Here is a 24,814-nt window from a genome sequence, read left to right on the forward strand (position 1 = left end):
TAACCGCAGAGGACGGTGAATCTTACCTTCCCGATTTCTAAACTGTGGTTGCTAATTAGCAGTTTTGCGAGCAGTTTTCTTAATTCAAAATCATTAATAGAAAGATATGTTTCTTCCTTATAGTTTTGTTTAAATTACTATACAAAAAAGTTTTACTGTTATTATTTGACTTATTTATCTTAGTAGTAAAAATGGCTTTGAATGTACTTTGTATCGATTTCTTGAATAATAGTTTCAGATTACGTTAAAACGACCTAATAGGATTGTTATTTTCAAAGTTAAATGCAATCTTATTTTCATTTATAATGTTAGAAACATAGGAAAACCAAGAATACGTTCCATTTGCATGTATATTTTAACTGACAGCCAGTGCTTCTTTCACCAGGACGTTGATGTCTTTTTGTGAGATCCTTTTTAAATAGCGTAAAGCTTGTGTGTTTATAAAACAATCTAAAGTAAACTTTTCTAGTTCAGCCCTGGAAGCTATATTCAATGCATACATTCGAACACCCAAAGCCATTTTGCAAAATTTCAAATTGATTTGCTCGAATGATGTTTTATCAATTAAGACTCTTTAACTAGCATTTGCTATCTTGCTATTATAATCAGCATACCAAATTTCAGAGTTATACGCCAAAACTGTTCTGACTAGGAAATTGAATAACTTTTTCCATAGCCATATGGGTATATCAGCTATTCCGTTAAGGTATTGTTTAATTGAGAATAAAACCTTTTTGCTTTTTGTGTCAAGTTCCTTAACAGCAAGCGAAAATTTTACGTCATCACATAATTTTGTAATTATCGGTTTTGTGTGTTTTGTATTTATTGATAGCTGCCATTTTGAACGGTAGCTTTCGAGCTCGGTTATTGATTTTTGAAACACTTCTGGACTCTCAAATTAAATCACTAAATCATCTGCAAAAGATAAGTTACCTTATTCTACATCTCCTACTTTGAGTGGGTCGTACTTCAGAATGTTTGATAAGTCTTTTTTATCCCATAACTATGCATGTTTCACAATGGAAAACCCATGTGATAAATTCCATAGCAGTTGGTTATATTGTTTATGTTTACACACTCCAGTGTGTAAACACCTACGGCGCCTCTGATTGGTCAACTTCATGATCTCTTGATTCCGATTGGCTCTCACCTTCGGGCTACTTTTCACAGCGCATTTTCTTTTAAATATCATTGTATTTACTGTGTAACAGGTAGTTGCTTATTCAAAGTATTAAACAATTGAATATTGACTCTTTATTAATGCACTTTATTTTATGGCGTGAAGTTATCGCTACACATTGTATGGGGTGAGTTTCCCCAAATGAAGACGAGAAAATGGTCACCACGGTATAAATATACAGTTAAAGTTATAGGATAAATAAGTTCCCCGTCGCGTGACTGATGTTTATCATGTTTATCTAAACTCTCGTTAGTTAATTTTCAATTTTTTTAAAAGACACTCGCGAAAGCTCTCGTGTTTCAAAATTTGAAAATTAACTAACTCGAGTTTGATAAACACGATAAACAGCAGTCACTTGTTGAGGAACCTCTATATATACATATAAAATGTGTAGGACTTGTCTTACCCCTCTTATAATATCAAAATGGTCCGATGTAAAAGTTTTGAATTTAATTGAGGATTGTGTGTTTTCATACATGTCGCATATTATATTGAGAATATTTTACTGATACCTTGTTCGGCAAGCAAGCACGTATGCTTTTCGCCTGTGAGTATTAATTCAACAGCGTTTTGCAAACGAATAAAGAATCAGTAGTTCTACTTTTTTTCCGAAAACCAAATTTATTTTGACATATCATATCATGCATAAAGACAGTAATTCTATTATTCAAAATTGAATTAAATATTCTGCCAGACAACTTTGAAGAGAGATGCCTCTGTAATCAAAAGGGAGATCTGCATCACCAGATTTGAAAACAGGAATAAGGTATGATTTATTCCAGGAATTATGATAGCAACCACAGCTTAGAATTGCGTTAAAATACTTTGTTTAAGACGGAAATCAAAACATTTATAGAATGTCTTATAATTTAAATTAGATATATAATCAGGTCCGGACCTATTTTTGGGGGGGGGGGGAGGGAACTTGATAACATCTTTAATTTCTCTTATTTTGTAATAGCTATATCCGTAATATCGTTCTGATGCAACTAATCTTTCCACAGATTAAGTTTTAATTCGATTTCACTTTTTAAAATTCTGGATCCTGACAGTTGCTTATGTTCCCCAAGTTTTTGAAATATGCTACAAAATCTTGCCAATGAGGGGGATCATCGTCATCAATTTTACGGGAATTTTTGTGATTTCATTACTTGCCACAATTGATTAGACTCACTCTTAGGTATTGCTCATATGTTTAAGTTGTTTTCAGTAAATAATAATAATCAAAATTTGAGTAAAATAACTTAAAGCTGCTAAAGGACAAAAAATCGAAATGTCTGAAATCTGCACAAAATGATACCTATTAATCGTAAATTATACTTATCCGAATGAAGTACTGCGTACGTTGATATTGGTACTTTGTGATATACACTTTGAATGTTATGTAATGTATATGTATATCAAACTAATGAGTCTAGCAATCCCAAGACAACTAGACCTTTTAATTGAATGTGACGAGACAGTGGGAGTTAATCTGAAGTTTTCTGATACATTAGCGAGTGTCTTTAGAGAATATCAGTAAAATAAGGAAAATTTGTTTTCAACAACTTAACACTATAAGCGTCACTAGTGACACCGGCAATGAAAACACCATTTTGGTTGGTTAATTGATTGGTTGGTTGATCGAATATTGCAGAATGCTTCAAGAGGATAGCACTATAGAATTGGAAAGCAGTTCACCATTACAAATAAACATAGAATAAAAATACTACAATATATTCTCTATTCTATCAAATCCCCACTGAATTACACCTTAAAGTTCTTTGCAAATTAAAACGTCTAACATCAATTATGTATCTTCACACGCATAGTAGAATACGTAGAACATGTGCATGCTCCGAATTTTGACAGCAACAAAAATAAACAAATCACCCGTCTCCCCTACTCGCATGACTTATGTGACTTAGCTTGAACGAAACGTATATCTTTGACTTCATTCGGTAGAATGGAAATCACTGTACATGTAAAAAAAAATTTTGTTTTTGTTTTTATTTTCCTCTCAATATCTTTGTCTATAATTGCAATGAAAAGTGAAATCAAATACTCTCGCTTCGAGTTCCCACTAATGCCGCCTAGGCGCCACGTAAGTTATTAGAGGTATGCACCTCCTGCGCACTCCGATTTCGTTAACCTTCTCTACGGTTGTCATGTGAACTTCAGGGAGAAATGTAATATTCGATAAAGATGTTATCACCGCACATCAAACATTCATTAAAATTATTTTAATATCAATTATCTCAGATAAAATAATCTAGAAATATGGCTATATTTGTTTCCAGTTCCTTATGAAACTATTCGTGTCTCTTCGTTATACATTGCCACTGAGATTGCACTGAAGGCCAATTAATTTAAAAAAACTATTAAAAATAAATAACGGTTTGTTTAACAAGAATACCGCTTTTATATTTGATAACAGACAGGAAACTACCTCACTGCTATTACAAACCATTGATTATTGTTGTAACATACACACACACACACACACACACATACACCAATGTAGTGATCCTATTTCCAGCCACCCAATGAACACCCGTGTTCTATAACAGTGTCGGGTAACCAATAATATATACACATTGACAAGGTGATATTCCACCGTCTACCTATTGTTGGAGACTACAACGACAGGTGATAGCTTATTGAGTGTCGACTCTTAAGAGAGAAACATCGCCTTGCGGTGGAAATGGACGTTAAAAATGGTATGAAAAAGGTAAGCTTTAGTTTATTTTACATTAAAAAATGTACCAACACATTCTATATTAAAATACAAATGTGAGTTACGTATAGACGGTCTGTCGTGAGAAACATGTATCCCGTTGCAAGTAGTAAGCTTATAAAAGGTTGCACTATATATAGTTACAATTAGTCATCAGCCCATGTCAATTAATTACGGGTACTTAAGTGGCAAGTTTTGGCTCGTTATACTACGATGTCAAGTTAATTGTTTATGATAACGAGACGATCAATACTAATTGCAGGATTAGACAACTAGTAGACACATTACATTTAGTGACCAATTTATAACGTACAATATATGATTATTATTGACGATTTTTCGGTATAAATATTTACTACCATACATGAGTACATTGTTTTCTGGTATGGTGCTGTTAAAGTGTTCCGAGGATAGAAATTTTCGTGGTGACTGGTCAGTCTATCTGGCAATATTTGCATTAGAGTATTGTACAAAATTGCTGGTGTTACAGTGGAATAATGTATATTGACGTCCTTTGGGAATAAAAAATCTATTTTTTTTTTGTGTAATGGTACTGTCATAATGTGTTGAGGGTAGACATATTCGGGGTGAGTCTTTCTTACTATATTTGCATTGGTTTATCGAAAACAAAACCGATGTTATTACAGTAGAACTGGCTTTATTAAAGTTCTTCGGAAATAGTAAATCTATTTTTAAGTGTTGTGTTACTGTCAAAATGTTTCGATGGTAGACAAATTTAGGGTCAGCTTTTCAGACTATGTTTGCATTCGATTTTTGCTGTATTGAAACAAAATCGTTGTATCAATGTATTAATGGAAATCGTGAAATAAAAGAAAATCTTTCTCTGAAGTGAGAACTGCCAAATTTGTGTATTTCCAGCAATTTTCCAAAGTTTTCTCTCTTATATACCCCGTCCCGGCCTTTAATACATGTAGGAAAACGAATGAAACATAATTTGTTTCAGTTTTTGGAATATATATTTGTAATTGCTTTCATCTCAAAAATTGAAAGTTTCAGCATATATACGTATAACTATAATAAAATAATAAGATCAAGCAGCATTGCATTTTCTTACAGTGTAATTACATTTATTTTGGTAAAATGCAGTGGGACCCACTTTAGTTTGTGTCGGTTAAATCGAAATACTGTTTAATTTCAAATGTATTAAGATATTTGCTTACATATAAACATTGTCTTTCTCCTTGTATTGGATTGATATTCCCATTCTCCAATGACATCAATATTACCGGGTTTCACTGAAACAAACAAAACAAAGAATGTGCACTGTTATTATTTGTTTCCTAAACACAATTTCAGTAATTGTAGAAAGCTACCCATGTCAATAGGCTTGTGTCAGTACACTCTTTAGATCCCTTTATTACTAAAACATGAGTACCAACAGATATAATTACCCTCGCTAGGCTCCAACGCACCACTTATAATGCGGATGTTATTGGTGTAGGCCTACTTGTAACAGTAGGTATGTTTATAAATTGATTTTAAATACCCGGCTAGCTGATCGATAGACGTGTGAGTTAGTGTTGATTCTCGGTGTTGTGGTAGAGTGTATAGTAGCGTGTGAGGTTAGTAAGTGTTAGACGGGTTGTTTTATCTCTTTTATCAACAAAGAGTAAATAAAAAGTTCACACGAAAATAACACGATAGTATTCCACTGTCAAACGTCTCATATTAGTTCATTTTCAATTTGGATGATAGTATAAAATGTGTTTATAGGACCTGGCCCCGATTTCTCGAAACAAAAGTACAGACTAAAGACAAAACTTAAGTTTTTCTCCTTATGTAACTTATACGAAAATGTATGACTTAAGTCAGTTTTTGGCTTAAGTTTGTTTCGGGTAATCGGGGCCTGGTGTATGCAGGTTCATGGGAGCATATCATCACACCTTATTTTACTGATGAATAATACTAGCAGTTCAATGTAAATACATATACATAAACATCATGAAACATGTATAAGTAAAGAAAAATAAAAAGTTCACACTAAAATAACATTATGTTTGGGTAACAGTATATAATGTACATGTATGTAGGTGTATGCTGGTTCATAGAGGCATACATTTGGATATTGTTGTAATGATGAGTATTACTAGCAGCTCAATGTAGAAATATATATATAAACCTCATAAAACAGATATAAATAAAGAGAAAATATAAAGTTCACCCTAAAATAACATTAGGTTAGTGTAACAGTATATAGTTTGTATAGATGTTGGCATGTTCCCTGAGTTAATGAGTAATAATAGCTGCTCATATTTAAATCAAGTAAGAATTAAATCGTAGAAGCTTGTGGTCTACCATGTCAAGTCATATTTCATATATTCATATTAAAATTTTTATCAGTAACTATAAAGTGACTTCTTCAGATATGTTTTCATCTTAATATACATATACCACAAAATGAACTATTACGGTACAGAATTATATTGTATCTAATGTCTTTAAAGCATCATACATGTTTGTCCATATTATGATTGCTTAAGATAAACTATAATGGCAAAATTTACGCCCAGTCATGGCCAATATAAATTTAAGCAAATGACCAAGAATTTCATCCTTCATTTATCACCGAACGTTATAAGTGGTAATTGGTCTTATTTTTAGATAAATTTCAATAAGGAAATACGCATTATATATCATTTTCACAAATGAGTTCTAATTTCTATCAAATTACTGGGGGTTGACTATATTTATTGACATTTTTGTACAAAAGAACTCAATTATAAATGCAATTAATTGTTCGCACCCTCATACCCTCCAGTTATGACGATTGGGCTCCACGAATAATGCATGACAGAAAATGGCAGTTATAGAAATGCATCCTCGATACTCCATGGGTTACTAGCACTAACATTATATCCACCCCTGAAATAGTTGATAGTAAAACTGGAGGTAGTCCAGGAGAAAAAAATTGACCAATTACATGCCTATACAGACTGCATTGGAATATTAGTGAGACCGACGTCCAATTCAAAATTCAAAGCAACAGTCAACCACAGTATATCATTATATTACCTGTGTCGACTGTGTTTCCTCCAGTTTTACTATAAGATAGGATAGTCCAGGGGTGGATATAACGTCAGTGATAGTAACCCCTGGAGTGTAGAAGATGGTAATTAGGATGTTTGATTCGATATATGATTTTATTGTTGACATTAACAGTCTCTTATTCACCGGCATGTCCGGCTAATTAGCAAGGCACTTGATACGTTTGAACAATCTCTTTAGTCATCATTTTACAACATCATGAGTGAAGTTACAAATAAGTAGGATCTCAGAACCAATTTAACTGTTTACTTAAGCTCTTTTTACTTGCTATTGGTTTGCTATTTGAACCATACGTCCTATTAATTGCTTAGATCATCTTCAAGGGAGATCACCTGTATGCAGTGTGTTACGTGTGCAAATGTGTGAACGTTGTTGGAGTTCAAAATTCTAAGAAGTCAATCATGTTGCGGCCCCTAATCTACGTATCGCGAGCTACATTTGGTTTTATTTTAATGATACTAAAACCACGAATTTGTTTTACGAACATCAAGAAAACACCAATAAGGATGTCATTTTTTTGCTAGTAGAGATTTTTTTTTAATTTCTCTATATCAATAGACAAACTCGACAGTGGGAAGTGTTAACATTCTTGTTTTAAAATACATATATGTAAACTTGAAAACTAGAGGCATCAGCTTTAATGCTCCTAAGTAATATAATTTATTGTTGTTTGAGAAATGTAGGCCAATTACGAATCATTGCCTTACGTAGAATTGAGCATTGATGTCACGTTTTTTAACTTCATCGGGGTATGAAAGAATTTTTGTTTGCAAACTGTGGAAAGCGGATTCTTATAAAAGTTTGGAAACAAAATGTAGTTCATAATCCGATGGAGTTAAACTAGTGATATAATGCTTAAATTTAAATTTTCTGACTTCTTGATAACATACAATATGTTTAAATGACCATTTCATTGATTTTCTAATCGTGTATCTTTTTCCAAATTAATTCGCGAACGCCGATGTCTCTATTGTGACGTCACGATAATGTCGGGTTTCCATGCCATTCTCGGATTTTTTATTCATAGTAGTTTTATGAAAAAAAACTTTCAATTAGAAAGTAGGATTTAGTATGAAAACGAATATATATTAATTATTATAAATGAAAGGGCAATGTTTTAAGTACTTTTAGTTAAATTGTGTGTATCATTTTAGCCATTATGCAAACTTTCACTGCTTTGGGAAAATAAATATTTCGTTTTGATCTCACTTTACAATTCTGAAGCCGCTTCAAATACATATGCCAATTACGCGATATAGGTATGTGCTAGTCTACAGATATATCAACAATATAAAACACCGATGCACTTGAACGAATTTTAAACGAAACAATACACCCTCAAAGCTAGGGCGTAATTGATAGTATTGTCTTAGAAGCAGAGCGGTTACCTTGAATTAATATGCAAATTAAACGGTACTGTTTTATCTACACAGTAGTAAAGTCGTCCCCGAGTGTCTCATTCGAACACGCCACTCGATAAACAAAGCGTTGTAATGAAGCGTCTCTGTAAAGGTTTTTAGTGTTTTTTATTTATAATTAGCCGGATGAGAGCTCACAACTGACCATAGAGGTGTTTTAGCAACAACAATACACATATTGAATACAATGCTTGAATCACTACACTTGAGTAAGCAAAACACAGCTGATATTACATCCAATGATCTGTTTAACATAACAAGTAGTGTTTAACTATTGGTAAATTAAATAAATACTATTGTAAGAGGAGAGGTGACAATATAACGACCAGGCCGGGGTTCGAACCCGATATTGCATCAACTGCTGTGTTTAACATAGCATGCATTGGTTTAATACAGGACTAGGTAATTAATTAAATACTATTGTAAGGAAAGAGAAGAAATGTACCGCACTGAGGTTCGAACCCGATATTACATCGACTGATATGTTTAACATACAAGCAGCATTTAAATTAAGGTACATATAATTAAATACTATTGTAAGGAGAGAGAAGAAAATGTACCGGACTGAGGTTCAAACCCGATATTACACCGACTGATATGTTTAACATACAAGCAGCATTTAAATTAAGGTACATATAATTAAATACTATTGTAAGGAGAGAGAAGAAAATGTACCGGACTGAGGTACGAATCCGATATTACATTAATTGATCTGCTTAACATTACAAGTATCGTTTAAATACAGTTACATTTGGTCAAATGCTATTGTATTGGGAGAGAAGAAAATGTACCGAACTGGGGTTCTAACCCGAGGTCTCGGTACATTAACCATTAACCAAGTGTTCTACATGGTCTCTGATGAACGATTTAGTCCAATATCGCTGCGTGATTACTAATACGAGTTTTTTTTATTGGTAAAACGAAACATAAAATACAAGATATGAGTCTGTATCCATCGAGAGACGTATAGGGTCTTTTATAGAACTTTTATTCGTATTGTATCACCTGCTCGTCCTATATGAATATATTTGTTATATGTAACTATGGTACAAAGAATTAATTCCAACCAAGTGGACCATAACAATGTTAAATTTTCGAGACGATCTGCCCCTTTATCAAGAAACACAAAACGAAGACGATTACATAATACGATACGAACATTAACATGAGACAATGAAACCAGACATATATTTAACAGCACAACGGAGTGCAATTAACCCTTCGGCGGGTTATTTCAGCTCCATTGGGCTGCTAAATATTTGTCTCGATCGTTTTGTATGTCTCTGGATCCCCTATTTACTATTTGAAGTAATTCTTACACTACAGACTTACATTTGATGGAATCACTTGTCATCTGGAAAATCCTGTTGATACTAATTCTTTGACCCTTGTTATATGTGTGTAGTAATTTATTAGGAATGCGAATATAGATTTAGTATATAGAAATGTTGGGTAAAAATACAGAACGTATTACTATATGTATTTATTCGTGAGTTAGTCACATTTGCAAATATTTGCTCTACGGTGCTAAATCGAGGTAGCAGGGGAATTCACAGAACGTTTTTTTTTATTTGTATTTTATTGTTCGCTTGGCTCGCTTGTGTCATATTTAGCCAGGGATTTTAGGAGAACATGGCTGACTTAAAGACGTATACGGACCTTTTACAGAATGTTTTTTATCGGTATTCCTCTATTGTCCACTTGGCTTACGTTTGTCATATCTAGATAGGGATCGAATTTGAATATGGCTGACTCAAAGATGTATAAGGGCCTTTACATAACGTTGTTTTATTTGTATTCTATCGTCCGTCTTATTTAGGCAAGGGAAGCAAGAGACTATGAAGGCCTGGGAGACATATTGGGACGTATAAAAACGTTGTATTTTGTATATGTATTTTGTCATCCACATCCCAGATAACATGCAATAGCAAAGTAGCATCTAACTTTAGTCCCTTTCTCGTATCCACCACAAGTATAGCAAGGACACGCGGAGGAGGACTACATTAAATGACTGTTGATAAAAAAACATTTAGCAAAGAAAAGTCAAACCAAACCTGATTTCTCTGACGCTCTTAACTGCATTTTTAAACAAATCTGCAATACTACTCTAGAATAATGCGACACATTTGTTACTATATATTTAATGTGCATTATACGACTTGTGTTCCGATTTTATATTTTGAAAGCAAAATCGATTTGAGATAATTTCTCTTCTTTTGTCGAAACCTTCATTCTTTTGTCGAGCTTGTCGATAACTCATGTTTTGGTGACTGTTAAACGTTTCCTTTTATGGGAACGACGGCTCATTTTACTGCTAAACAAAACAAAATTTGTCATAAGATTTCGATCGCTATGGCCCCTAGCCGCGATGCAAAGAAGTCTTTCAAAATCCTGAAATTTTCGATATAACATGAATCAAATTACATGTTTGTTTATTATACAATGTGTACTGTGAAGTTGTAAATTTTTTTCGAGTGTAAAATATCGCAAACTACTGTTCGCAATTTATTCGCGGTGGCTTGTTTTCGCGTTTCATTTTTGTAGCTTTTGAAAGCGCCATTCACATAATGATGCGATATACAAAATCAAGCAGGAGTTATTTTAAAAATTGCGAGTTAGGGTTATTCTGCGAATTTAGGATATTAGTAACTATACAGTAGTTATGGTATGTAGAGAAAATTGTTTGGTGTTTTTTGCATAAAGCTGTAGTGAGATAGCGCTATATGAGGACAAAAGTAATTCCACTACAAAATGAGACAACACAATCATACTACAGCCTCTCAAATCATACAGACTAGCTGCAATATTGTAGCTCAAAAGACTTTTAGACAGGAAATGTTGTCGTCTTTAGAGCTACAATTGGTGCCTATTACTGCTAATGGAGCAAAGAAATGATTATGCAAACCATTTTAAAACGTTTGTTTGCATTTTATCGTACTTGTATGATATCGCTAACCTTCTAGGCATTAAAACTGAACCACATAAAAAATCAAATTCTCATCGAGGCATCTTTTTTTACATAATATACATGAAGGGCTTTCTGAATGAAATTTATACGGCAAGTTCACAAATTGTGAATTTAACGTCGTGTGTTCGATACGGTAGATATTAAGAATGGTAGTTATGTTTGTTTTGGACAAAAATAATATGTAAATGCATGTATACGCATAAAATAATTGGAAACCTACAAAAAAGTATAGAAAACTATGCCGAGTGATTTTCGAAGGCAGTGCTCCACTACGACACATAGGAACCAATTCGTACCCGGCCGAAAAGTTCGTATCGAATTAAAATGTGAAATTTTACTAACTCGAGTTTACTGAACATGATAAACAAATCTTAGAGAATCTATTTTGTGTATAGTAAATAGGACCACAGTTGAAAACCATACCTGGAAACTAGGCTATAAACTAATGCCTATTCCGGTGATGATTTACATAGATACATATATCGGTAGACTAAATGCGTCTCGTGAAATTGACGTATTATTTGACCCGGGGACGACCTGGGGTAATAATTTACGCACATAATTGTTATCGCCCCTACTATTGATCGATCTATTTAGCTAGCGTCTATACGTTGAGTCCGGGACGGAAGTACTTATAGAAACGAATATACAAAAAAAATCGACGAGTACGTAATTGAGTTATTTATAGCAGTCAAACGGCACGATAAAATATAAATGGTTTGTAATGCCATTTTGTATTGTTTATAATTTTAGCCAATCCGTATACTATAAAACCACACCATGTAATACCAATGAATATTTAATTGATTCTAAAGGTTATCATGTAAAGAAACAAGTCAATTGCGTTATTTACTATTGCGAAAGATACTCTGATACCTCAGTTGTACCCATTTTGTGAACTTGAATTAATCACATGACTGCATTTCAACAGCGTTACATAAACCCTATAGCTGGGTATTTTCGTGGAACAAAATTTTCGCGATTTGATCTTAAAACGAGAAAACCATATGTTAGCGATTTTAAAATTTACCGATTATGATTTAAGGGTAGATAACATTTAATAATTTTTCAATATTTCGAGGAAAGAATTTTCGCGATCACAGCAATGTGCCGCGAAATCGCAAAAATATCATTCCCGCGAAAATACCCGGTTTGACGGTATTAATTTCAATACAAGGATAACACATATAGGTGGTGTCGTCCTTAGATGGCTTGAGATGTTGATCTGACGTTCACTCATTAACAAATTATATTTTATATTCACATTAATGTTATTTTGCAATCTGTCTCTGTACTGTTCCATATGCGGAACAAAGCAAATAAAATGTCTTAAATTACTAATATGCTATTATTATTTTGATAACTTTTTTTATTCAGTTATTCATATTCAATACACATTACATAATCTTTTCCTTCTAATCATTCTCAGTGTTACCATCCATATTTATCAAAACATACAATGTACGGAATACATTAACTGCGTTCAGTCATACATGCGCTATCATATTATTGAAATGGAAACTCGAGTTTGTGTAATGTGTACTTTATGTCGGCCACTGATAATTGAAGAACTGATCAATGAATCCGATCAATAATTTACTGCATGCTTATAGTACAAATTTACTGTGTTTTTACAATTCCCAGAGGAGATCTATAATACATGCCCTCAAGACTTCGACAACATGGCTTTCTTCTGTGTACACGTGTTATTGATAGCATTGTTTAAGTAAATGATGTGGCAGGTACGCACATGTAATTTTAATTGTTTTATAATTGCGTTGTTTACGAAAGTCAAATATTTCATTGGTTGGACTTAACGTACTATTAACAGCCAGGGTAATTGAATGACAGTCTCCCCTCTATAAACTGAACTGCTAATGTAGATTTCAGAATGGTTTCGAAGACTGGCCGTGCGTTCCATTTGCGGATTCGTACCAGTTATAACGGAACGCGCCGTACCAAAAGAACTGTACTGGTACAAGTGGTTCGTTTTTAGAAGCGTACCACTTGTATACAAGATGGCGGACCCGGGACCTCTCATTTGTCATCGAAATGTTCTCTTTGTTGAAAAACAAGAAAGAGAGTATTTATATCCGATGAATGTAAATATATTATTTAATTAGATATATGCCGAAACTGTTTAGGTACATATAAAAAGCTTGGCCTTTACATTCGAAGCGTATATCTCATATGAGTTCCGCCATCATGGACAAATCTCAAATAAAGCTAAGAATCCTTATCGAAAAATACATGGTTATTTTACATTGCTTTATTTGTATAAACTTTAGTTATTGGACATGTTTTGTGCAAGTATCGTTGCATTTGGATGGATACTGCACGTGTGTGCTTTGTATCTCTTTGTGATAAAGCGATCCCAACGTTTATCTTATAGTACTACCTCACTTAAATATTTAACAAAATATAAAGAGTAGCAAACGTTTTCTGTCGAGTGTAGGCACCTGTAGGAATGTGTCTGCAGGCATCTGGCCCAAAAGTAATCATGTGTTCATTGTCTATGTTAACGTGAACATTTGTGACCGTCCTTAATATGGAATCTCATTTGTTCTGTATGTGTCTTGACACTTGACAAAAGGGGTAGGTCGTCTCGAAAATTCGAGAATATTTTGCCCACACGGTTGGAATTAATTCTTTGCCCTATATTTACCACTTCAAGTAATTCGTATCCTACAGACATGTTTATAAGGATACAGTGCTATCTACAATATATCCGTTGATATTCCTTCTTTGAACTAAATTATTTTTGTTCGATATACTATACCGGAAAGTCCTGCATAAAGAATGCGCCAAGATAGATTTATTGCCAGACACAGCCAGGATAACGTCACTCGTGGTCGTCGATCGACACGTGTCGAGGTTTGTAAGAAACTCGGTCAATGTTGAAACAATGGGATTAAGTCGGGCTTGGTTATCGCAGATAGAGCGCTGCGTACAAGTAGTGTCAAGGGGTTGTGATAGTGGAGGAATACCGTATACAAAGCCAGGTATGCCAGTCTAATATGATCAAACTAGGGTTAGGAGTTAGTGCACTAGGTCAGTTACGAAACCGTTTGACAAAATCTGTTATGGATAAATATAATATTGAGTAATTTTGGAAAGCGTTTAAGTTAAGTATCGACTGAACAAGAGAAAGCGAACAAAAGACAGACTTACAATATCATTTGGAAAACTGCTGGATGATTTTTATTTAAAAATTAACAGCTGATAACATCTCTTTGAACATATTGTATTTTTTCTCTCTCACTTTCCTCCTTTCATCTTTCTCTTTTTTTTTCTCCCTCTCCCCTCTCCCCCTCCCTCTGACTCTCTCCCTCTCTCTTCCTCCCTCTCTCACCCTCTCTCTCCCTTTCCTCGTCTAAGACGTATTTTCATGTAACGTATATTGTACATAATGTAATAATTCCATTACGTGATCTGACACTCCTATCTCTTAAAATCAATGGTTGAGTTATATTTGCTTCCTAATTTAGGTCACGTCCGGGTACAAGTAATGGGTCAAGATATATCATGACAAATGGGGTGTAATGGGGCGAAGCATTTGCTCATATCACTGTTCTCCAATGGTGATAGTCAGTAATATTTCTCTGGATACTCTGCTATTCTTTAAACTAGTCAGTAATTTTTCTCTGGATACTCTGACTTTCCTCCGCTTCCGAAACCTGGCCCATCCTTATATAACACTGAAAGTTTTAAACTTTTCAAGTCGCTCGAAAAAAAGAAAGATTTGGATATCTCAGACTCGTTTTAAGACAATTCATATGAAGTTAACTTCGATTTAAAGATGCTCCACCGCCGACAGAGCATAAATGATATTCATCATTTGAACAATAATTGGTGTTTTATCGTGTATAACTAACACAAAAAAAAAATTGTTTCGCCTTTGATGCATGAACAATCAGTACTTCATTTCATATAGAATATAGTGCCATGGATTTTTTGCGGGATGCAATTAATTATTTAACTGAAGAAAAATACTCATTGTCTGCTCCTGTTTTTGATAATGAAAAAATAGCATTTGTCAGCGGTGGAGCGTCTTTGAAAGAATATTTATTTCTAAAAAAAACCTCTTTTTTCTACTCTGTAGTCAGCCTTTACCTTAAATGTCATTCTGAAGATGAAAAGGTTATGTACTTGAAGTTTTGTTAATTCCATCAGTGATATATATATTCTAATGTTCATTTAAACATAAATGTAGACTCCCGGAGCTTTTTAACATTTTAAGAATGACTTTGCATTTTTAATAGTCATTTTTTTAATATTTTATATAATGTCATTGTCAACGATCAAGGCAGAAAGGTTACCAACTTTAGGTTTCAGATTTGTTACGTTCTGTCTATTGTGTTAAACCAAGCGAAAGTGAACAGCCAGATAAAATCAATTGTTACAAGGATACGAAAAATTGTTGTGTCTCTAGTTTCTCACCCCTGTGTATTCTTGTTTTTGCTTTTCAGTAGTTTATACACAATTACACTCGAAAAAGAATTTTACTATTTGGAGGTCATTGATTTCTCTCGGTACAAAACGACATTATATTCATTTGGAACAGTTTTAGTCTAAAGAATGACACCACGATGGTCATGCATATCCTTTTCGTCTTCAGAATCACACTTAACGCTAACATAGCTGCATTGATTAATATTTTCAAGGCTACACACATTTCTTGCACTAACATAAACACGTTAAAGATATGGACTATGACTAATACGGCTTGTTCATTCATGTTTGCTGTAGTCTATTATCGATACATATCGGTCTCTTTTTTACTTTTTAGTGTTGACATAACTTTTTATGTTGCGGAAATATAACGAAAAATCATTTTGTTTAATATTCCCATGACATGAACAAAATTTTCATGCAAGTAATTTTTTTTATATATATTTCAATCTACGGTAGATAAACTTATCAAAATCCCATATTTGATAAGAAAATATTTATTCTATGAAATGTTCAAACCGTTTTGTCCGGCAATCAGCATCGGCGTTATAGACGGCACCATTTTTAAGGATTTAGCTTGAATAAACTTACTGTGTAGAAAGAACTTAAGAATTCGTTTTAGATAAATTCCTCAACACCTGTAACAACTTATCAAGTCGTGGCCCATAATTAAATAAGCATTTAATGACCCTAGGGATGTTTGCAATGACCCAAGGGCTGTTTGCAATGACCTTAGGGTTGTTTGCAATCCACGCAAAATAAATAAAGGATGACAACGGATGCATTTAAACGATTCTGATAAAAGAAACCATCTTCACAATCAAGTCGTGAAATACTAAATAATATTGTAATGTAGCCAGACCGTTCCTTTGATAATAAATGTATGAATACGGTTAATGAACCATAACGATGTGACACAACTAACGATCTCACAATCTAAATCTCCTATATCACACTATGTTAGAGATTGCGTTGTGTATAATTCAATTAATCACTTTAAACACTAAATAGATATTCGGGTTACACAACAGAGTGTTGTTATCTCGGAGGTTTACGGCTAATTTCGCTATTACCTAACGATCTGTAAAAACAATAGAAGCTTCTGTGTTGTTCATACACTCGACACCATGATCGTATCTAAAAACCAAGCCGATAGATTTAAATATTTCCGGATTGTTCGATCAAGTCGCCTGTAGCTGTATTGTTGACAAACCAATTTGTGATCAACCAAACAAACTTTATTATTTTGGCACCACGACGCCGTTATAAAAGTTGACGAAAATTTACATGTTTTCTTCCCCAGTAATCCATATGTTTTCTTCCCCAGTAATCCACATGTTTTCTTCCCCAGTAATCCACATGTTTTGATGTATTTTGACTAACAAATGGACAGTCAAACAACGCTTAATGGTGCACTATAAAAGGTCTAGTTTTATGATTTATATACTGTATTACTATGAGTAAATCGGTGTTATTTGTTTTCTTAATTAATTCAAATTCTTTCCCGAACCTTTGAATTTACTCTCCCGATTATATGAATACTTGAAAAGTTATTCTGTATGATTTATTTGTCCTTTAATTTAATGCAGAATAGTAGCTTACATACAAGTTTGGTATTCTGTCATTTTGTTCAACAATCAACACATCGAGTGCATTAAAGTATAAAATTACCTTTTTTTTGTATTCGAGCGTTTGATGTGGGGTTGTAATTTTGATGAATAGTTGTAAACCAGTAATGAGTATGTAATTAGTCTTGATTAAGACAACAAATTATACCTGATTACTCTTTGACAATTAGCACGTGGTAATAACGCATACCTACTTAATTACGGGTATCTCTTTTACATGAAGGTGTATGTACCGTAACGGTGTATTGTTTCTTACATAATGATTACCGCCTACCATAGTCTAAAACCCCAGTTATTTTGTAATTGATTTTGGATACATATCGGCACAGATAATATTTTCACTTTACAGTTATAATTCAAAATGTTTATACTGGTTTCAAGATGCATGACGATTTATATTTAGTTTAATTGTTTGTGTATAACGAACTATGCTGATAGTGTTTAAAGTTTTTATGTGGTCCCCACAGGTTCGTTTTATTGTATTACGAACAGACCTTCATCGAATTGGTAATTTTAACATAGTACATTACATTATCCTTCAATATTCTTTTAAGATGTTTGTTAAAATATTTGTGAGAATAACGAACTATGCTTATAACGAATTAAGTTCGTTTACCTAAGATGTTCGTTATAACCGTGTTTTACTATAAATATGATGATTATAATTTCTGCCATATCAATCAGTATTGTTGTTGCTAATGATATGATGTAAATCAATTTTCTTTCGCGTACGATTTATTTTCGCGAATTTCCTGGTATTAACTAAGTGAAACGCCAAATAATATCATTTACTTACGATAGTGTACACTAAAATAATAACAATTGATTGGAAATGAAAGATGTGTGTAAGGTAGATGAAAATGATGATAAGATTTGAAGATCATAGCTCGTGTAGTGTTGAATGAAGCTATGAGTACTGAGTGAATTAATGTGGTTTGAAAATATGATAATGACTTGAGAATGTTTGAAATGATGATAATGGAGATAGTATTTTGTATGTATGTTGATAATTTAGAGGAGGTGAGGATGGTAACAATGTGAATGAAATAATTATGTAATGTGTATTGCATATGAAAAACTGGATAACAAATAACTTATAGAAAAACCTTTTTGGCTGCAATTTACTTTCGCAAATTTCGCAATCCAAGTAAATTCGAGAAAGTTTATCTTCGCGAACCAATATCTACATCTACATTGATCAGAATTATCAATTGTTAAATTCGCGAATAATGATCTTCGCGAACCTGTTTTGAAATGAAAATCTCGAAATTTAATAGCCGCAGAAGGTTTACAGTATGTATTTAATTACTGATTTTTGTGATAGAAAGATCGAACATATACATATCATATAACACTACTGAACTCTTTTACTTCTATGTAACTTTAGTAGACTCTGTCATGCATTGATCTAGACGAATCCATTATGGCCTACATTGGAGAAAGGGTTAAAGCTGTGATTACAATGTCAGTTTACTTATTACGTTTTGTATCAGAAGAGCATCCTCGATATTACAAGGGTTACTCTCACTGACGTCATATCAACCCTTGGATTATCTCATAGTAAAACTGGAAGCAACAGAACAGAACATGTTATCTAGTCCTTTGACGCACATTAAAAGAGCCGTATAATGGTACACTGACTGTGCGGCTTTGAAGTTGAGCGTCGCTCTGTCTATAGTATTCATAGGGATTCTTTGCAGGCCTGTGATTGGTTCAGATTGTTTTCTCCTAAACTGTCTTCAGTTTTACTATGAGCTAGTCCAGGGGTTGATGTAACATCAGTTATAGTAACCCTGGAATGATTTTGAGGATATGTGTGGCAGTCAGTCGTTATTGTAATGTTCATTTATTTATTTTTTGTTGTTGCTTTAGATAGAAGATCGAATACCGGCTATAGAAAGGGCTGAGTTCCAATCGTTCAAAAGAGACCATACAGAAGGTATTAGTGTATTTTTTAAGATGCAAGACCACTGATAAATGATTTTTTTCTTAATAAAAAAACAGCATCAGAATAATAAGTATATTTCTCCAGTTACAAACCTTTCTTACTTTACACAATTACCTCAAACTTTTATCAGTTTTAGAGAAAACCTGATCAAATTACCTTTGGGATTCTTAACTCATTCTTTTATATTGTAGTAAATAGCGTGTCTTATTTTATGCTATATAAGCATGTATTCTGGTAAAATATACCCTTTGCTATGTTAGCATATATGTATATACGGAAGTAATGCCGTTTAAATGATAAAACAACTTTGTGTAAATATTGTTTGTGTATTCTTTGATAATTCTAATGAACACTGTAATTGTGACTGTAATATGATATATATAGTGTTTAATTGTTCATGGTATCTTAATGATAATGATAATGGACTAACATAAATATTACTGTCTGTGATATATGGTATAATGTAACATGTAGTTTTACTAACCATAAAATGTTTTACTAACCTTACCTTGCGGTAGTTTAAAATTTGGCTAAGCTTGTTATCGTCTTTAAATTAAGTTCCATTATCATTGTTATTAACATCGCAACCATTGAAAAGTTTGAGCTTCTAAGTTTACTTTAAGTTAAAAAAAAAAAATAATTAAATCTCCAATAAATGCAATCCAACAATCCTTAAATTGTTATATTAACTTTTTACTTTTACTTTCTAGTTCAAAGTAAAACGTAATTTAGATGCGAGTGAACATTTGAATTTCCCGCTTCAGCTATTTAACCTCAACAGCCAAGTTCAATATAATAAAAAAGTCCCTATAAAAAATGAAAAGACAATAAAGTTTCGATGTTTTTCAGTTGCTTTTCTGTTTTCTTTTAATTATCCAGACATTCAAAATATTTTTGAAGATTCATAACCAAACTGGTTCATTCAACTACAATTTCAATTTTCCCGCGCGAACTAACATGGTGTCAGTAAACAAGACACACATCCATTTATAAAGATATAAATACACCAAATCTAGGCTGCATGTATTGGCTCATAATGCAGATCACGATTATCATTAGAGTAATGGGAGTCGCTGTGGCAAAATGTAAATATATGTGTTTATACAAAATTAAACACCAATTATTGTTCAAACGGTGAGCATCGTTTATGTTCTGTCGGTAGTAGAGCATCTTTAACCATTAGACTTCCCATCTACCAACCAATACAAATAATGTAACTGGTCATGTGATAACATTTGATTCCCACATTAAAAGATGCTCCAACGCCGAAAGAGCAAAGATTATATCCATCATTTGAATAATAATCGATGTTTACTCATGTAAACATATATCAAATGAACGCAAACAAATAATATAAGATTCTTAAGCTTTTGGTACATGCGCAATCCATACTTCATTCTATATAGCACATGCATGAACATGTAGTGCCATGGAATGTTTTTGGAATACAATTACTGCAGTAACTACTTTTTAATATTTTTATCTAAATCATGCATGAAGCTTTTCAATTGTGGAAATAGTGTAAAGTAAGTAACTTCTGTAACTGAAGAAAAATACTTATTCTTCTGATCCTGTTTTTTTTATTATTGCGAATAAATGCCATTCGTCAGAGGTGTAGCATCTTTAACAATTAGTCTTTACATCGGCCAATTTAGGCGAGTAACTATTAATATATGATTCCCACATTTAACTAGATATACAAACACACAACCCTTGATTTCACAACATGAGCATTTATTGGATTTTAAATAGATTTCTTGGAGGCATTCAATCTTTTTGACAAGAACAAAGATGGCCGGATTTGTATTGACGAGCTTGGAACCGTAATGCAAGCATGTGGACAAAATCCAACGGCGGATGATGTACGGAAAGCAATGGTCGAACTAGATAAAAACAGTAAGTCAGAAAGCGTGAAAAAGATAGAATAAAAAATATATGTACCATAACTGGGCAAAATAATTCGATATGTTATTTTCTTCTACATTAATCTATTAAAAACCATAAGGTTTGATGAAATGAGCCATGAAAATTATTCAAATGGTTTCATATGACTTATAAATGTTAGTTAAAACGCAGAAGGTGTGTACAGTAAAATTGTTGTTTTTAACACCTTATGTATGTATAGATGGAAACATTCCTGCAGAAGTCACTTAAGAATACTGATAACCTTATAAAAATGTGAAATGAAATTGTAGACTACAACTTGGCTTTATGGTCTGGCGTATGTACTCAATTGACTTAACTAGAGATGTACATATAACGATATTATTTGTACATTTAAAATTAAAACCAATCCATTGAAAGTGTGAAAAATGTACAGTTAAATGCACCACATAAAAAAATGAAGGCTCTGTGTACAAAATAAATTAGACAGGTAGTTTAGTCCCTTTCTGTAATTACAAGAATGGAATATCGGGATGCAGTGTGAAATATTTTAATTGAAACTGTGGGAATTCCAAATCGTTCAGCAGGTACAATATATACGCTGTATTCATCCCTGAGTCAATTTACGTAAGTTAAACAGATGAGATAACGACCGAAAAGTTAATAGAATTGTTTTTAGACAGGAACTTGCACATTGATACGATAAACAAACTACTGTACAAGCGATTGCAGAAGTTCTAGACAAATGTTGCTTTACTCCACGATCATGAGTTCGGCATACAATATGTCTGACCACAATGTTTAACCACAGTGGATATTTCTGGCATATCATAGTAAAATCAACTAATCTCATTTTCATTTTAACTGGTTTATTTCGGATAAACTAGATCAAATTGATATACTAAAATGTCATTGTATAACAAAACACCGTTCACAAATATCCATTTATTGTATTTATATTTTTCAGTGGATGGGAAAGTGGAATTCGAGGAGTTTGTGTATCATATGTTTAAAATTTATAAAAATCCTCTCACAATGAGTCGTTCATTAGAAGCAGCATTTAAACTGTTCGACAAAGATGGTAACGGATTAATAGACGCTAAAGAATTTAGAGAAATTGTTCAAAAACTCGGCGGGGATCCGTTACTAGATTCAGAGATCGCCGAGATGATGGACATGGCAGATACAAACAAAGATGGCAAAATTGATTACCAAGGTGAGTAGAAATACCCCCTCCCCCTCTCCAAAAATAAGTAAGTAGGTCAGTAAGTAAATAAATAAATATTATATATTAATAAATATATAAAAATTAAATAAAAAGATAAATATATAAAATGAAGTAAATTAAAAGACAACAGTAATTGTCCTTTTTGACAAGAATTTTCTGACGATAGATTCTTTCACTTCATCAAAATAGGAAAATGATAAGATTATGCCTTTTTTCAGTAGATGTTGACAAAAATACGTAATATTGAAAAGTTCATTTAATCAGGGGAATTAACTCCTATAAGAAATACAGTAGGCACACATTCAGTTAATTACGTCAGAGAGCAAAACTGATAACGGTAGTAAGAAGAACTAATTAATTAATTAATTGGAAAATCATTTAGTTAATATCCATATTTACCTCCTGTTGTCATGGTTACATTGTAATATATATTTATGCGCCAAATCAATGTAGCGCTTTATAACTAAAAATGACAATGTGATGAAATTCGTGTTCATCAACAGTTCTATTATACAAAAAGACAAAACACGAATATACCACCGCAGTTTCCTTGAACACGCACCGCACACTGCATACACGCAGCACGCCGCATATATGGTAAGAAGTTCTTACATCACCCTGTCTGTTAACAGGACGTCAATTAATCAAACAAACAAAACAAAAATATACCACAGTCTGCCTAAACACGCACTGCACTCAATTTTCACGTAACACACCGCATACATGGGAGGCAGTCCTTACATGAACCAGTCTGTTAATAGAACGTTAATTTAATCAATCAAACAAACAAACAAACAAGATGTTCAGCAAAACATAGATTTACTTTTAAATGTCTCTTTATTAAAACGCATTTGTGCTTTTTTATTTTCAGAATTTTGTGGGATCTTAGCGAATCAATAGATCTGCAACTATAACACTATTCTCCATTATATAAAAATGTTCATGGTAGCTTAAACTACAATCTAGACTTGTGATGATGCGTTATCGAGTCTAAACTTTAACTGGATCTCCATTCCTCCCTGAAGTGTTATTGCACGACACCCGGTGATAGCAATGCATATTCAAACGATACAAAACCCATGTGTTGCAATGGTGATCAATAATATTTATTATATTGATAACAGACTTTTTTGAAAACATATTGATTCAAAGACTCGTCTTTTAATAGGACGTTTAACTAATGAAACCCAAACAAAAAATCAGCAAATTCATTTTCGCTATCTTGTTGTATCAATTACCCTATTTGATATTGCAAATGAAAACGACATTTCTTCATAGCACAGATATACGTGCAACTGTATATGTGTTATATGGACGAAATGACTACACACACAATCATGGTTCTGACAGCTCTCCAGAATTGTCCGCTCCCTATAAAAATATATGGAAGAGGTCATTTGATTGGCCAGTCCGAGAGGTCACCAAAACGTGACCCCTGTGGGATGGTGGTAGATGTTCTCCGAGACTGAGTGAGAATTATGGTTTCTATTCTATTATTGTTATCTTGAATATTAACTATGACAGAATTTTGACGTGTGAGCTTTCCTGTGTTTGATTCGTTGTTTATATTCGCAGTTCTTCTCTATTATGTACACTGTGTATCTTACATACTATATGATAATTCAATTTTGCGGGGAGAGATAATTCGCGGTCTTCTCTTTAATACCTTTAATAGCGGGAGATATTTTGGCGCATGTGTCATTATCTAACAGTAAATAGCGACACAAATTATCTTCCTCTTTATTCGTGGACATTTCGCCGGGAGATATTTTAGCGCATGTGTCATGACATAATTTTCTGTCATAATTTTTCTGTCTTATTATTTGTGAACATTTAACTTCGCGAAAAAAAACTGCAAAAACGACAAAGCGAAATTTCATACCACGCAAAAACATGAAACTATACAGTATCAGGATATATAGTATTCGACAACTGTTCTGTTGTATTTCTGTTGTATTCTATTCTGTTGTATAATTACTATCATAAATATCTAAATACTGTTGATACTTTATTTTTGCGTATACGATATTTTCACGTCCCCGGTATTTTCAATATATTTGCGAAAAGTATATATTTGCGATCAAGAGGCTCTTTCAATTGAACATTCATTTATAATATATTTATATTGATTAAAATCATATCTTCATTTTAACGCCACAATGGAAAATCTACTCTCTATTTCGTCAACATAGAATAGCTGCGATGATAAAGATATGCTTTTAATGAGATTGCGTTCCAACTCATTCGCAAAATTACGCAAAAATGTTTATCTCGCGAAATATAGTGTTTGAAAGTAGCACATCTAGAACAAACCGAGGACAAGGTT

General features: G+C 33.1%; 1 protein-coding gene across 2 annotated transcripts; it reads left to right on the forward strand.

Annotated features, from left to right (window-relative positions):
• Positions 1 to 3,741: 3,741 nt before the first annotated feature.
• On the forward strand, positions 3,742 to 23,642 carry LOC138308828 (calmodulin-like protein 3). Of its 2 annotated transcripts, none has more exons than XM_069249847.1 (5): positions 3,742 to 3,890; positions 19,301 to 19,367; positions 21,129 to 21,272; positions 22,228 to 22,476; positions 23,360 to 23,642. In XM_069249847.1, the coding sequence occupies exons 1-5, from the start codon at positions 3,864 to 3,866 to the stop codon at positions 23,386 to 23,388; spliced, it is 516 nt and encodes a 171-aa protein (XP_069105948.1). In that variant the 5' UTR covers positions 3,742 to 3,863; the 3' UTR covers positions 23,389 to 23,642. The 2 variants fall into 2 exon arrangements, with proteins under 2 accessions (XP_069105948.1, XP_069105949.1); XM_069249848.1 differs by having other exon boundaries at positions 3,770 to 3,879.
• Positions 23,643 to 24,814: the final 1,172 nt, after the last annotated feature.

This window comes from Argopecten irradians, chromosome 15, assembly GCF_041381155.1.
Source record: "Argopecten irradians isolate NY chromosome 15, Ai_NY, whole genome shotgun sequence".
In the NCBI taxonomy this organism is placed as follows: Eukaryota; Metazoa; Mollusca; class Bivalvia; order Pectinida; family Pectinidae; genus Argopecten; species Argopecten irradians.

Coding starts and splice junctions, on each gene's coding strand:
- LOC138308828 (XM_069249847.1), top strand. CDS start 3,864: ATGGACGTTAAAAATGGTATGAAAAAG. Junction 19,368..21,128: donor CAAAAGAGACCATACAGAAG/GTATTAGTGTAT, acceptor GATTTTAAATAG/ATTTCTTGGAGGCATTCAAT. Junction 21,273..22,227: donor GGTCGAACTAGATAAAAACA/GTAAGTCAGAAA, acceptor TATATTTTTCAG/TGGATGGGAAAGTGGAATTC.